This window comes from Pyxicephalus adspersus, chromosome 9 (genome assembly GCF_032062135.1).
Source record: "Pyxicephalus adspersus chromosome 9, UCB_Pads_2.0, whole genome shotgun sequence".
NCBI lineage: Eukaryota > Metazoa > Chordata > Amphibia > Anura > Pyxicephalidae > Pyxicephalus > Pyxicephalus adspersus.
In genome coordinates this window covers 33,765,211-33,779,265 of record NC_092866.1, presented here as the reverse complement: position 1 = coordinate 33,779,265, position 14,055 = coordinate 33,765,211, and the positions used below count along the sequence as shown (strand labels likewise).

At 37.0% G+C, this 14,055-nt stretch overlaps 2 protein-coding genes across 2 annotated transcripts in view; one reads left to right on the top strand and one right to left on the bottom strand.

Moving 5' to 3' along the window:
- The window catches only part of LOC140337597 (uncharacterized), an 11,432-nt gene extending 4,217 nt beyond the window's left edge, over positions 1 to 7,215 (top strand). Inside the window, exons 3-5 of the mRNA XM_072421321.1 lie at positions 796 to 868; positions 1,048 to 1,239; positions 2,226 to 7,215. Coding sequence (XP_072277422.1) covers positions 796 to 868; positions 1,048 to 1,239; positions 2,226 to 2,563 — 603 coding nt within the window. The 3' untranslated portion in view covers positions 2,564 to 7,215. The remainder of the gene's footprint in view (positions 1 to 795; positions 869 to 1,047; positions 1,240 to 2,225) is intronic.
- OVOL1 (ovo like transcriptional repressor 1) overlaps positions 1 to 9,568 on the bottom strand; it is a 52,454-nt gene extending 42,886 nt beyond the window's left edge. The window contains exon 1 of the mRNA XM_072421319.1: positions 9,298 to 9,568. Within this exon, the coding sequence (XP_072277420.1) occupies positions 9,298 to 9,397 (100 nt within the window). The 5' untranslated portion in view covers positions 9,398 to 9,568. The remainder of the gene's footprint in view (positions 1 to 9,297) is intronic.
- Positions 9,569 to 14,055: the final 4,487 nt, after the last annotated feature.

Here is a 14,055-nt window from a genome sequence, read left to right as displayed (position 1 = left end):
GTGTTCCCCTGAGATCCAGCGTCCATCAAATCAATATGTTCCTCCTCTGTGTTCCCCTGAGATCCAGCGTCCATCAAATCAATCGGCGGCGCCTTCGTGGGCGGGCACAAGTGCCGCACGCTGGAACACAGACAGAGGCAGACAGCAACCAGTGTCTGTGTTCCTCCTCTGTGTTCCCCTGAGATCCAGCGTGAGGCACTTGTGCCCGCCCACGAAGGCAGCGCAGATTGATTTGATGGATGCCGATCGGCGCCGCCTTCACCTATTTTACTACACTGGCACAATTTGGTTCAGAATATTTTTTTCTTGTTTTCCCTTCTCTGAAAACCTGGTGCGTCTTATAGTCCGGTGCGTCTAATGGTCCGAAAAATACGGTATATTTAGGGATGAGCGACCGCCACTGACAGTCTTGCGAAAATTTTCTCAAACTTCCAATGGGTCCGCGAAACTTTGGCGAGCCGATTTCGCAAATTTCAATAAAGTCAATGAGCCAACTTTAAACATTAATAGCAAAGCCCCTATACATGTTAGAACCACCAAATTTGCTAGGTATATGTAGAACAGTGTCAACAAGGGAAAAATACAAACGTTCCAAAAGACCTTTTGGTTTTACAGGAAAATGGCAGGCAAATAGGATTTTTGCGTGATGGAAAGAGTACAGAAGGCAGCATAAACATTAGGACATTGAGAAAGTGAGTCGCTACATGTGAACTCAACCCACTAGCAGCAGTCTCTGCTGTCAAAACAGTAGGAGATATTTAAGTAGCATTAACTGTGAATTATTTTTGTCTTCAGGAGTGCAAAATAGACCACCACCCAAATTATGAACAACTCAGACAATCCTGGACTAACAGCCCTTCAGCTACAGGTATTGGCATCCTTGCAAAGAGAACAAAGTCAACACATTTATTGAGATAGTACCTGAGAGAGCTATGTTGGCCACTGTGAAATTTAGGGGGATAGAACTCAGGGTGTTTAATATCTACAGCTCCCTGGAGAAAAAGGAGCGAGCTGAATTGCCTAATACCATACAGTTCTTCATTCCAGGTTCCTCCCCTGCAATTGTTTTTGGTGATTTTAACTGCGTATTACAAGGTGAAAAGCGGGCCGGCTGTAGAACAAGGAGGCACGATAAAACATCAGAACAACTGAAAAACATGATGGCTGATCTGGAGTTGCAGGAGGTCTGGAAAAAGTCATATCCAAATGATCCTGGTTATACATGGTCCAGCAATATAAGTAAGTCTCGCATTGACATTTGTTTTTGCCTTTGCACTATCACTCCAGGGAAAATCACTTTTCAAAACAACATTTTCTCTGATCACAAGTTATTGTACATTCCTCTGAATTTATTAGTTACATCAAAGGGACCAGGGATCTGGAGGCTGAATACCACTCTTCTAGAGGATCCCTAGATCAAAGCACAATACACATCAGTATACAAGTCATGGCGGAGGGACATAGGCAAATTTCCCAACCTCATAAGTTGTTAGGATAACATCAAAAAGAAAACTAGGTCCTTCTTTATCCAGAAAGGAATACAGGAAGCAAGGAGGAAACTAAAATGGTTCCAGAGACTAAACACACAGCTCCAAAACTTTATCAAGTTTATCAAAAAATGGTATCCCAATAGATATCCCAAATAGCATAGGCCATAACTGCTAAAGGGAGACACATAAATTACAATGCAAAAGTGGAAACATTTTTAAAAAATTAAAAATGCTCCAGGTGTTTCTTTAAAAAAGCGATCAGTTCAAAACAAAACATAAAAAAAATCAACGATAAGGTCATATTATCTGACATGTTAAGGGAGGCCCAGAGTTTTGGGGAGGCCCAAAATTGTGCTTTGGAGCTTAAATTAGACCATGTTGACCAACAAGTCTTTTCTGAAGATCTGACTGAAAAAGAGCTATTAGAAATGGCGTCCTATAACCTTGCTCAACACAGATTAAAAAATCTACTCCAAGATTCTGGTAAATAAAGAAGTTGTTGCCATAGTTATCCAGGGTGATCAGGTCTGTGGGATCCCTAGTAAAAATGCACATGATGGTCTAAACTTACTGAGAGATGTGCTATGGTACTCAAGCGAGAGGAAGCAAACATTGGCCTTTTGTCCCTAGACTTCCAAAAAGCGTTTGATAAAGTTTCACATATCTATCTGTGGAAAGTATTGAAAAAATGGGTTTTCCTGTTACACTAATTAACCAAATCAAATGTCTTTACAGTGTTGCTTCTAGCAAAGTCAATGGCTTCTTATCGGATGATGTTCAACTCAAGTCCGGAGTTAAACAAGGATGCCCTCTCTCCTCTTCTATTTATCTGTGCCTTTGAACCACTTCTGTCATCTTTAGGAAAGGACAAGGTAATCCGGGGAGTCCCTATATCAGGGGGTGGTGGTCAGTCCACCAAAATTTGTGCATATATGGACGATGTTTCTGTCCTCTGCACCACAGAGGCTGCTCTCAACAGGACAGTACTAAACACTGACATTTTTTGTACAGGCCTAGGATGGCAAATGGCAGCTTCAACATCTAAAAATTGCAACATCATGTCAAGCTATTAAAATTTTGGAGGTGTACTTTGACCATCAAAACGGGCACCAAAGCTGGAGCATTGTCCAAGGAAAAATAAACCCAAAAATTTGTTCCTGGAAACTACAGAACTTAACATTAGAGTGCTGGTAATTCTGCCTCAGTTAAAATACATAAGCCTTGTCTATCCACCATCTCTCTCCATAATTAAAAAAATCACCAGAAATATTTTCAATTTGTTTTGGAGCTCGACTGTTGAAAATATTAAAAGGTCAATTGTGCGCAAAAGCAAGGCAAATGGGGGTAAAGACCTCCTGGATATTAAGATCTTTCTGTGGTCCAGTTTTTTTCTCACTCTGCTTTAAGTGCCTCCAAACCAAATGGGCACTTTTTCGCCCAAGTATGCAGTGGGTCATGTGTTTAGGAGGAGAGGATGGTACCAACCATCCCAAACAGTTCCAACACTCGTCATTCCTCCAAAACAGTACACAATTTTTAAAAAATGTATGCGTATCTGGAATCTGCAAACCTGGACCAAAACACCCTATTGGATGCAAACAAAATTAGGAAATTCATCACGACAGAGGATGAAATTGCAATTATACCCCCTTTTACTGCAGAAAGGTTAGCAAAAATCTTGAAAAATGTGGACAAAAAATTTCTATCAAACAAATGAAAAGATATTGCTTGGCAGGGTGTCCATGAGTGCCTTTCAGCATAGGAGGGGTTTTGTGAGTTCAACTGTATCTCCCCGGTCTTGATGTATGGTTGAGGAATTAACCCTACATCTCTTTTGAAATTGTCTATATGCAAGGGCTTTGTGACGGTCAGCCTAGCCTTTGCTGAAATTTTTAACAGGGTTTCAAACACTTGACCACCAGGTTGTTATGTATGGTCCTCCTCTTTCCTTCTCAGTAGAGAAGAAAAGGCTGCTTTGGGTTTTTTTTAAATTGCTGGAAATTTGCTTTATGGAAAATAGGAAACATTTTTTTGTACAAAGAAAATTTCATAAATGAAAATGAGTGTATTAAGTATGCCATGAGCAAAATGTTTGATTTCTTTTTATTAGATTGCAAAAAAATGGGTAAACTAGAAGCCCAGAGAACCTGGGGAATGTATATGTGGATTACACTTGTGTAATTTCTTTTTTGTTTATTTTCCAAAATATGTTTTTTTTTCTTTTGTTGTGAAAAAGGAAAGCAAAAATGTACATACTTTGCTGTGTTTGCGGAAATTTTTTTTTGGTTATGGTCAAAAATACATGTATAAATAATTTGTATATGTTGGGAAATGCTATGTTATGTACTTACCTGTTTATAAGATAATCTTACTCCGGAAAATGGACTTGTGTTTAACATTTACAAACGGACTCCATACTTTTTCTTTCAGGAATGGACTTAATGTTTTTTTGTTTGTTTTTTGTTTTTTTTCTGCTATAAAATGGGCTTTATGTTCCCTTTATCCTATTACTCCCTCTATCACCAAAACTGACTTTTTACTTTAGCTGTGGATCATAGACTTTTATTTTTTGGGGAAAATTTGCCTTGTTTTTTTCAATTTCAATAGGGAAAATGTGTGCAGATTTTCTGTTCTGCTTTGGTACTTTATTGTAATATGTGTATCTGTTTCTATTATTTATACTCTTGGAAAAGTATATAATATATAATATATATATAAAATATTTTCTTTTACCTGTAAATAACCTGTAAATTAGCTGTTTATACTTTTCTAATAAAAACATAAAGGGGCTGTTGTTTTGTTTGTTAGCCTAATCTATGTTGCTACATTTGATACTTTGCTTACCATTTAGCATTTAGCTGGTTTTGTTTTTAAAATTTGAATGTTTCAATGTCAATTTTACAATTAGGAAGTCAATGTTAATGCAATGTTATTGTGTTTTTGGCCATATTGTTTTATTTCAATAATATGTCTTTATTACCATCTTTAAATGTTTGTCCTGCATAAATATTTTCTAGTCCAGTTTTCCACCCTTGATAGGTCAAAATTGCATATTGGCTTGGTAGGTATATTTGGAATGCAATATTTGTTGGGCCATTATTTAATTAATTTGGCTTTATATGGAACTGTGGGTTTACATGTGTTTTTTTTTATTTTGTCATGTAAATTTAGTGGTGTCTGTGTGGTCTCTATATTTTAATGTGACCTTTTAGCAAATGGGTTACTTTTTAATAAGTTTTTTGAAAAATTTTGTTTTTTGGGGGTTTGTTTTTATGTGATCACCTTTACAATCTCCCAGGACCTGCAATTTAAAAAGTCAATTATGCTTGTTTTTAAGAAGTCCTCTCCTATAAATTGTTTGAAAGGCTAAAAACAGCACAATTGGCTTATTAAAAGTCAGTTGTTTGATGCGCATAGTTGTGCGCCAAGCCTCAGGAGTGTAATTTTGTGTATTCCATCACAAAAGTGTATTTGTCCCTGGAAGTTTTGGATACTAGTACTATTTCTTTTATGTAAACACCTAAATATACATACAATCCAGTATTTACCCACCCGGCCGTTAAACCTGACCTTGGTTCGGGGTACACTTGCAAATAGCGTTAAACCCGAACTTTTCTCAGGTGGTTAAACAAACGTTGTATTGCAATCCGATTGTCATACATTGTATGACAATCGGATTACAATTGTAAGAATATACTCACCCGGTCCCCGCAGCTCCTCCGAACACGTCCGTCCTCTTCTGTCTTCTCCCGACGAGTGCAGTGACGATGTCCGGGGTTTCCCTGTGATGTCGCTGCATGCGTCGGTGCGGGAGGCGGGGCAAGAAATTCAAATAACTTTGTATTGAACTCAATACAAAAAAGCTGTATTGGGTCCAATACAAAGTTACAGTTACATTACATTATGCACTATTTTTTTTTAAAGATTTTTTTTTTTATGTTTTATAAAAAATTTTTTTTATTAAATATATGAAATTTTGGACATCGTGAGGTATGCGGTAATTCGTTGTAATTTGGTGAATTATAAGTAATTATTGAGTAATTTGGTGAATTATAGCCTACAATCTAATATAAATTTGGAAAGAATTAGAATACCCAGCGTTCGCGTATGCGTCCCTCGGCGATTCCTGATGATGTCCGTGTGTGCGCCCGTCGATGGGGGTCGTAGCGGGAAATTCAAATATTTTGTATTGGATTCAATACAAAGTCCTGTATCCAATCCAATACAAAATAATACAAAATATATTTATGTGGTTTTGTCTATAGGTATGTGACGTTGGACTGGAATTTACAACACTAGGGAGGTGTTTTAGAAAAATATATTACTATACAGTATACCGAAATTTATTTACCTGTTTGGTAAGCGAGAACGGCCCAATTCGCCGCAGGACCGAATTTAATAAATTCGCTCACTCATCCCTAGAAGTCACGTCAAATCCGTTATTGTTTTCATGCTGGGCAGTGTGGCATAGGATTAGGGGAAAACATCTTCTGAATTGTCACTCCTCTCTTTTTTTACCATATAGAGGATCTCCCACATTTATCCAATTTCTCATTGTTGCAGAAATGGCCTACTTTTCCCATTCTAATGGTCAACTCATTGGTGGATGGGAGTGCGAAACGTCCCCTCTGGTTCGAGGAGTTGGTGGCTGAATTTCCATTTTTGAGGTCAGAAGTCTATGTTTTCATGCAATTACAGTCATACACTTTGAAGGTATTGAAGTCCCTATCTGCTAGGAATTGGAAGAATCCTCTGGATAGTTTGCTGTTAAAAGGCAATCCCTCTAGAAAAAGTAAAGTAATCACAGAACTATATAGAATGATTAGATTAGTTTTAGACTATTCCACCAGAAAAACGGGTCTGGTTAAATGGTCTGATCATTTCCTAAGTACATCTGCTGATGATATCCTCTGCATTCACTCTCAGAATCTACCATAGGGTGTATATCTCCCCAGAGCGTGCATATTTGATGGGCTATGCCCCTACCTCTAAGTCTTAAGTGTGCACAGGATTGGGCAGATTTATACCATGCTTTTTGGAACTGTTGTAAAATAAGACAGTTCTGGCTCATTACATTACTACACATTTGATTATTTATGTTCCATGTACCCCGGAATAGTCTATTTTAGGTACCTATCATTTACAAGGTGCAAAGGTTACTAGGGGCAGCTGCAGTTTATTGGCTATCCTCTCCTTAGTGGCCAAAACTACTTAAATGGCTGGACCCAAATCCACCAACACTTGGGCTTTTTCAGGTAAAATTGGGATATGTTTTCAGAATGGGCTGGATTGAGGCCTCTCTGGATAAGGAATCTAAGGTGGGGAAAATGTTTGAAATATGGGAATCCTATATAGAGGCCCAGTCTTGTTCAATAAAACGTCAGATTATGTCTACCTTTGAATATACCTCCTGGTATGCTTTGCGCATGTTAGAAAATGACCCCCCCGGGTCAAAGTTGATATGTGAATAGAAACTTTTTGATATTGTCAACAAGATGGTGGAACCATTTTTTTCCTCCTTTCATTATTATATAAGTATATTTTCATATGGCTGCCTTTTTTTGTTTGTTTCCTTTTCTTTCTGTTTAATTGTCCTTGTTTTTTTTGTTTTATTTATTTATTCCATGTATGTTTTTCTACAATTTGTATATTTTATGGTCAACCTATTTGTTGTAACCCTGATTGTTGTTTTGTTTTTATTGTTATTTATTGAAATATTCTTCAATAAAAAAGTTTAAAAAAAAAGAATAATAATTTGATAGTCTTCTTCCTCTTAATAAATGCCTACAGATATGTTCTGCAAATACTAAACTACACAACAATTATTTTAGTTTCCTTTTTCTGCTTAATTATGTTGAACAATATTCCTTTACTTACTACAACAAATGTTATTATTTGATATTTTCAATAACAGTTTTTATAATAAAGCAAAAATCTGCTAAATTCAGTTACCTTTTGCAACCAATAAGAAGTCAACTGTCATTAAAATATCTTTAGGTAAAACCTAATTGGTTGCTTTAGAGGCTGGTCTACTTTGAGAAAGAAGAAAAGCAACATTCTTTCTTATATTTAAACCTGCACTAGATTGACACACCTGCTTTCTGCTTTATGCCTATATTCACTTTTCTACTTTATGGATATTTTTTGTAAAAACAATAAAATGCTTTTAGTTTTTATTTATTAAGGCAGTGGGAGGTACACTGACTATGTTTAAAATGCACCATACAAAGTAACCAGTCAGCTATCTTTTTCTCAACCAGCTGCAGTTATTGAAATCTAATTACAGCACATTCTTGTGCTATGACTTACATTAAAATTTAAAATTGTTCATGTGGAAACACCCATAGTAAATGTGTTGTAATGCCTTAAAATCTATTCTAATCTAAATATATTAATTTAGGGGATTGAAATGTCTTTGTTGTTTCCTTGTGATTTGGTTTGATAAGATAAATTTTGATAATTAAAAGATATATATAAACTCTCTAAATGCAGACAATGTAAGTACCTGATATCTTGCAGTCCCTGTTCAGCAGGGCTGAAGTGAGATATGAAGAAGCAGTACAAGGAACCAATAAGTTTATATGCTAAAAAGAAAAATGCTAATTGTAAGAGAAAACAGAGTGACAGAGAGATGAGCTCATCACTCTGCTTTTTCACTGTCCAGTCACAGGCTGGGGTGGTCTAAAATGAGATAGCAGGCACTAAAACAACATTTTTTAGGATATGAATTTCTCAGGTGGATATTAGAGACCCTGCCAACTATACAAAATGCAGGCAGATAAGGAGTGTAAGAAAAATTGGGTTAATACTTACTTCTCCAAAAGTGAAACTTTTGCTCAAAATACCACTGCAATCTGATACTTCCAGGTGTGTCATATAGCATGTTCCTAACTAGTCACTGTTTTTCCAGAGAACCTCTACACTACAAAACACAGTAGTTGTTTGCTTGGAGAACAACAGTGCCCAGCTATGGACATGTTAACACAAGATAGCACTAGTGCCCTTGTTCTAAAAAAAAAAAAATTAAGCGGAACTAAACTAAAAAACTAAACTAAAAAAAAAAAATAAGTTGTCAGGTTCATTTATGCAGTAGGGACAGGTGTTGTCTATTCTGCAATATAATAAACATATCTGCCTGTTTGTACATTTTTCCTTAACATACCCTGAGCTGTGCATGTTTAGTACAGTATATGATGTCAGGTATCCTTGCATACCCCTGGCTCTCAGGAACACACAAACTTCTGTGCGCACATACACAGTACATTATTCTGGCCTGGCCAATCAAAGTGGCTTAAGACCCAGAACCAGAAGGAGGACCTGGTTAAGATAGTAGTGCCCGCAAAATAGTGAGGACAGAAGAGCATAATTTAAAAATTTTGATCAGGCAGGTACGTTTATTTATTTTCAGAAGGGACATTGCCTGTCCTGCCTACTGGCAATTCTTTCCTAATTAAGTTTACCTCACCACCTGCCTTCTTTTTATAGGGTTGCTCTTTGTGCATTTTGTATGCAAGCAACTGTGAAAGTAAGAAAAAGGCTTATTCTGTTAGGCAGGGTAAGGTGTAATAAGACCATACAAAGTGCTCTTAACAATTCAGAAGCACTGCCATGCAGAAAGCACAATAATCATGTAAATGAAAGAGTGAATATCCAGCTGTTTGTATAAAATGTAATTGTCAAACAATTATTGAAGTTTTAAGGTTTAGTGATCAATAGAATATTGTCCAGACAAAAGTGTTTTAACAATGATTAACTCAGATCTACAGATTGTTAGTGTTTATTAAACTAAAGAAAATAGATAATTCACCTGGGATATACAGCTCTCCTCTGTCTTCATCAGGCACTTCCCCCCAATTTCTCTTCCCTAATTTCAGGCTGGACTTCTTCACCAAAAATGCCCTGGGCATTTTGTCCTCCTTAAGATTTCTTGGTTGTAAGATATCTCCTGGTTGTACCTGGTAATTTGACTTGCTGACACTTGTAGGTTCTTTACAGTAGCTTGCTGGTAGATCACGCTGTTAAAATCAGATTTAGTTCCAGTTTTGCCAAGTACAAGCTTTATATTGTCACACCTAATACTTTTATTTTAAGATATAGCAGTCCAATTTTTAAAGTTATGATAATAAAATCCTTGTAATCTGATATCTTAATTTGCACAAATATAGCCAGTTTCCCCTTTATAAAGGTTTTGCAGCACAATCCAATACTGTGTGCTTGTTTGTGATTAAGAAAGTGGGATCAAATTACAGGAAAATTCAAATAAATAGTAATTAATTTTGTATGACTATTTCCCCAGTAGTATTCCAGATAACAGTTTCGGAGCTTAAATCCAGTCTGGACATTTTGATATACCATGCCTTTTAGTCATGGGTAAAATGGAAAGGGAAGTGACCAGATGAAATCCAATTTCAGAAATGTTTCCAATGCTTGATCCAAACCTTCTCTACAGACTGATTAAAGTAATTTAAAGGTCAACGTGATGTAGCATCCAATTGTTTTGAATTTTAGATGTTAGAAGTTGAGTTGTTCTACTCGGTGACTTCTTCCACAGAATAAATGTTCAAAGATGAAGTAAAAGTGTCTGCAGAGAAGGCACCAGTTGTGAAATAACGGTGGGGGTGGGGGGATCCACCTCTGTATTATTATTTTTTATCATCATCTTCTTTTGACCTGTTCGACTGGTTTGTAAACTGTGTTGAGTGAGGTGGAAACGCTTCAGGGAGGAGATGAAGATTGGCAAAGGTGGGGACATGGCTTCTGGGTGGGAGAAAAAAAAGGACCCACACCCTGACCTGCATACACTTTGCCACATGAGAATCAGGTATCTCTTGTAGAGAGTATGTGCATGAACCTGTTAGAAGGGTGTGTGCCTTTGTGGTGTGAAAACAGTAACACACACTTGCATAGTATATGGTACAGATCACTGTCATCTCTTAATACATTTCAATAATGTCTGCAAACAAAAAGGATACATGGCAATCAGGCTTGTGAGAAAAAGAACTCCTGGCTAAATCTGTTATATAAAAAAAATACAAGGCTGACACTTAAGCGCACAAGGATACAAGCCAAACCTATGATCTCCTTATAAATTCCTACTAGATTAAAAATATGGGGATATATCCTCCACCCACTTCCTCAAAAAATACATATTGCCTGAAAGTTTTATCACAGGATCTTTGGGAGTTTAAAAATGGTATATAAAAAAATTAATTGGGGGATGTATTGGGCATAAATATGGAAGCATTCATTCATTAATTCATAACATTGATCTATAATAGTCTTTACAGTATGTCTGCAGTCTATGAATATATCTTGAAACAGCTAGGTGCCCAGGAATGTTTTCAGGCAAAAATGCTTGGTTTTTGCCTGTGTTTGCAAAAAGGAATTTAACAGGCATTTGTATTGCCTTAAAGGCTGTTTGTTAACAAAACAAAATGTGAGGTCCTCCATAATATTCCTGGATAGGAAATAGGACATCCAGCATGTGTTTCCCATATTCTAATAATAAAAAGGCCCTCTGGAATTTGGCTTGCCAAAGAATGAAAGCTTCATGCTTTTTTCTCCCTTCTCTTTTGGCAACAGGTGGAAAGCTTATTTGAAATTAAGAAGCCCCTTTTCATAAGGTACCTCCAGATGTGCTCCCTCTTACCTATTCCCAGAAAGGGTTAAATATTACCTAGAAATAAACACACCACACAAATGTGAAAAAATAACTCTATTGTTTAATTAATAATAACTCTATTTGTTTAATTTTTACCTTTTAAAGATCCACTAATGTCCAAAATTTAAGATCTCCCGGTGATCAGTTCAGAGCTGTCTTTTCCATGCTGTAGGTCTGCGACTGCTGCAATGCTGCGACTCTACTTGCCACCAGGGTCTCGTATATATCTCTCTTGCACCTAGACTAATCCCCACTCTAGCACAAATATTGTACCTCACTTATTCATCAGAAAACTCACCTGCAGAATTCACCTCATTCTCCACTTGTTTTATGAGTAGGTGGTCCTTCCTAATGTGAGATACATTATTTACCTAGGTGCTTGATGGCTCTCGCAATCCCCTGAGAAAGCCCATAGGGGCAAAAGCGTAGATACATAGGGCCAATTGTCACATTTGTATTCTAGATTGAACTGACACTATTCTAAGAAGAATCTGAGCTATGAACCCCATTGCAATAAATGGGGTCACTCTAAGCTGCATTATATTTGTTTAATTACTCACCAGTGTGCTAATGTGTTTAATCACTTTTGAATCTTTCCTAATCGTTTCACAAATATTAAATACATGTGCAAAGAAAACCCTCTTTTTTTCTACTTCCTTCTTTTTTTCCTTGTTACTACCAGTTTGGGGTTGGCAGAAAATATTTATTGTAAACAAATACCCAAAGGAACCAGGAACCTTTACCTCATTATCCTTTTCCAAGGTGCACAATGGGATGGGATTTCCTGTCTTTGTGTTTAGCCAGTTCAGCTGGGGGGCAACTGGAGGACAGCTGTCCTGACTGTCTTTTTTCTGGATTAGCTGGATGAACATAAATGTCCAGCCAATCCAGCTGCCGCTAGTTGAAACTGTGCATGGCCCATGCACAGTTCTAACCAGTGGCTGCTGGAAGAGGACAGATTTTTGGGTATTGGCCCTACCCAAATCAAAAGCTCCCTTGAAATGGGCCCAGCAGTACTCTTTTTGACCCATTGGTTGGAATCCTTTCCATAGACTTTGATTATCTCTTTTTGCATGCCTGCAGTTTTTGACAATTTTCTTTTACATTATATTCACTCATTTGTGGCCTTTGTGACATCAAGAGCTGCACTACATTTGCCCTAAATGAAAAAAAAAACTTTCCCAAGAAATCTTGTTTCTTCACCTTTTGCACAGGTTCAGGTCTCAGTGCCCACATGTAGATTTGTTATCCAAGTAATCAAATGAACATGTAGTTGAGGAATGTTCTCATCATAACATTCTGTTCAAACTTCAATCAGAAATCTACAGGTTTTAGTCTGACAATGTAGAAACACAATTTTGAGACAGGGTTGTCAGGCCAAAATGACTGAACTAGAACTTTCATGGCAGGTTTACAAAGTATTATTTTAATGAAAGCTGAACATTTAAAATACTGAAAGTGACTTTTAAATTTACCATAACATGTTGACCGTATTCCTAGTGACTGGGTTTACATATATTTTACATAATTTTTTTTAGTAAACATACTCATACAAAACAATGAGCATTCCGTACACCATGAAGGTGACATCAGACTTACAATTGTAGTCCACACGTCAAACACACAACTGTTTCCTGTAACAATAATGTCATTGATTTCTGCAGGGCATATGTCAGCTGCAAGAGGGAGGGACAGAAAGTCACATTTTGCAATGTGTTTACATGTCTATGTATATGAAAAACTATTTTTAAGGTTAACTTACTGTATGTTAGGAGAAATGTTGAGGCTGGTATTAATGACATCCTTTTAATTTACTAGTTTTCTGCAAAGCACTTTGGGGAACAGACCTGAACCAGGTATGGCAACAAAGATTATACAAGGCAGTAAAGAATGACATCTAAACTTCAAAAATGATTTTGAAGCTTCCTTTTCCTTTTCATTCTCACAGTCTGTTAAATAATGTGTATGCAATATTTTTTTTTTAGGGGGGTAAAGCTTTTAAATCCCCTGTCTGGTATTTACTGTTGTCTAGGGCTCCGCTGGAGACATTTCCCTTCTTTCTCACTGTCCATGGTTTTACCATACTGCAGGTGAGAAATAAATCTGCAACACTGACACAGACAGAATTATAAATTTAACAGACTAAGGCTAATAATACACACGCTAGATTTTTGTCATTAGAAATGACAAACGACTCTCTTCTTCCTCTTCTGTCATTCATGAATCCACCAGGACGGATCGATGAACAGCGTTGGATGGCCTCTCTATACGTGTCAGATTCTCATCTGAGATGAACCCAATGGCTAGTCTCGGCCTAAAATTATCTGACGTGTGTACCTAGCCTTAGCCTTCCCCTATAGATAAGCATTTTAATTTTTTTTTTGTTGCTGTTGAAGGGTAACCTTCATTTCATGTCTGGCAAAATGTTGTCAGTAGTACAAGAAGTGAAGAGAAAACATTTATAACAGTGCCCCAACAAGCAAATAAAACCCCAACATAAGCCAAAACTGTTTTTGAAATGTCACCCAACCTGTTGCCCCATACTTTGATAAACATGCTCCAGACAATCGGTAAACTAATAGGGGTAGTTAACAAATATGTGACTACCAAGCCAGCTCTGGCATAGCGATTACATGCAGGCTGGAAGCTCCACTGATAAAATGAAGACCTTCATCTTGCAGATGCTACCTTTAGGCTGCAGTGTTCATCTACAGTACCATCTTTTTATTGGTGTATCAGCCAGATACAGTTGCATTTTTAAATACAATCATAGTAAATATTGGAACATGTATTTTTTTTACATTTCTGTGCATTTCTCATTGCATTTCTCTCTGATTTTCACTTCATTTGAAGTCCACTCTGTCCGACTCTTTAGCCCCTTACCCCTCATTGTTGCTGTTGTCT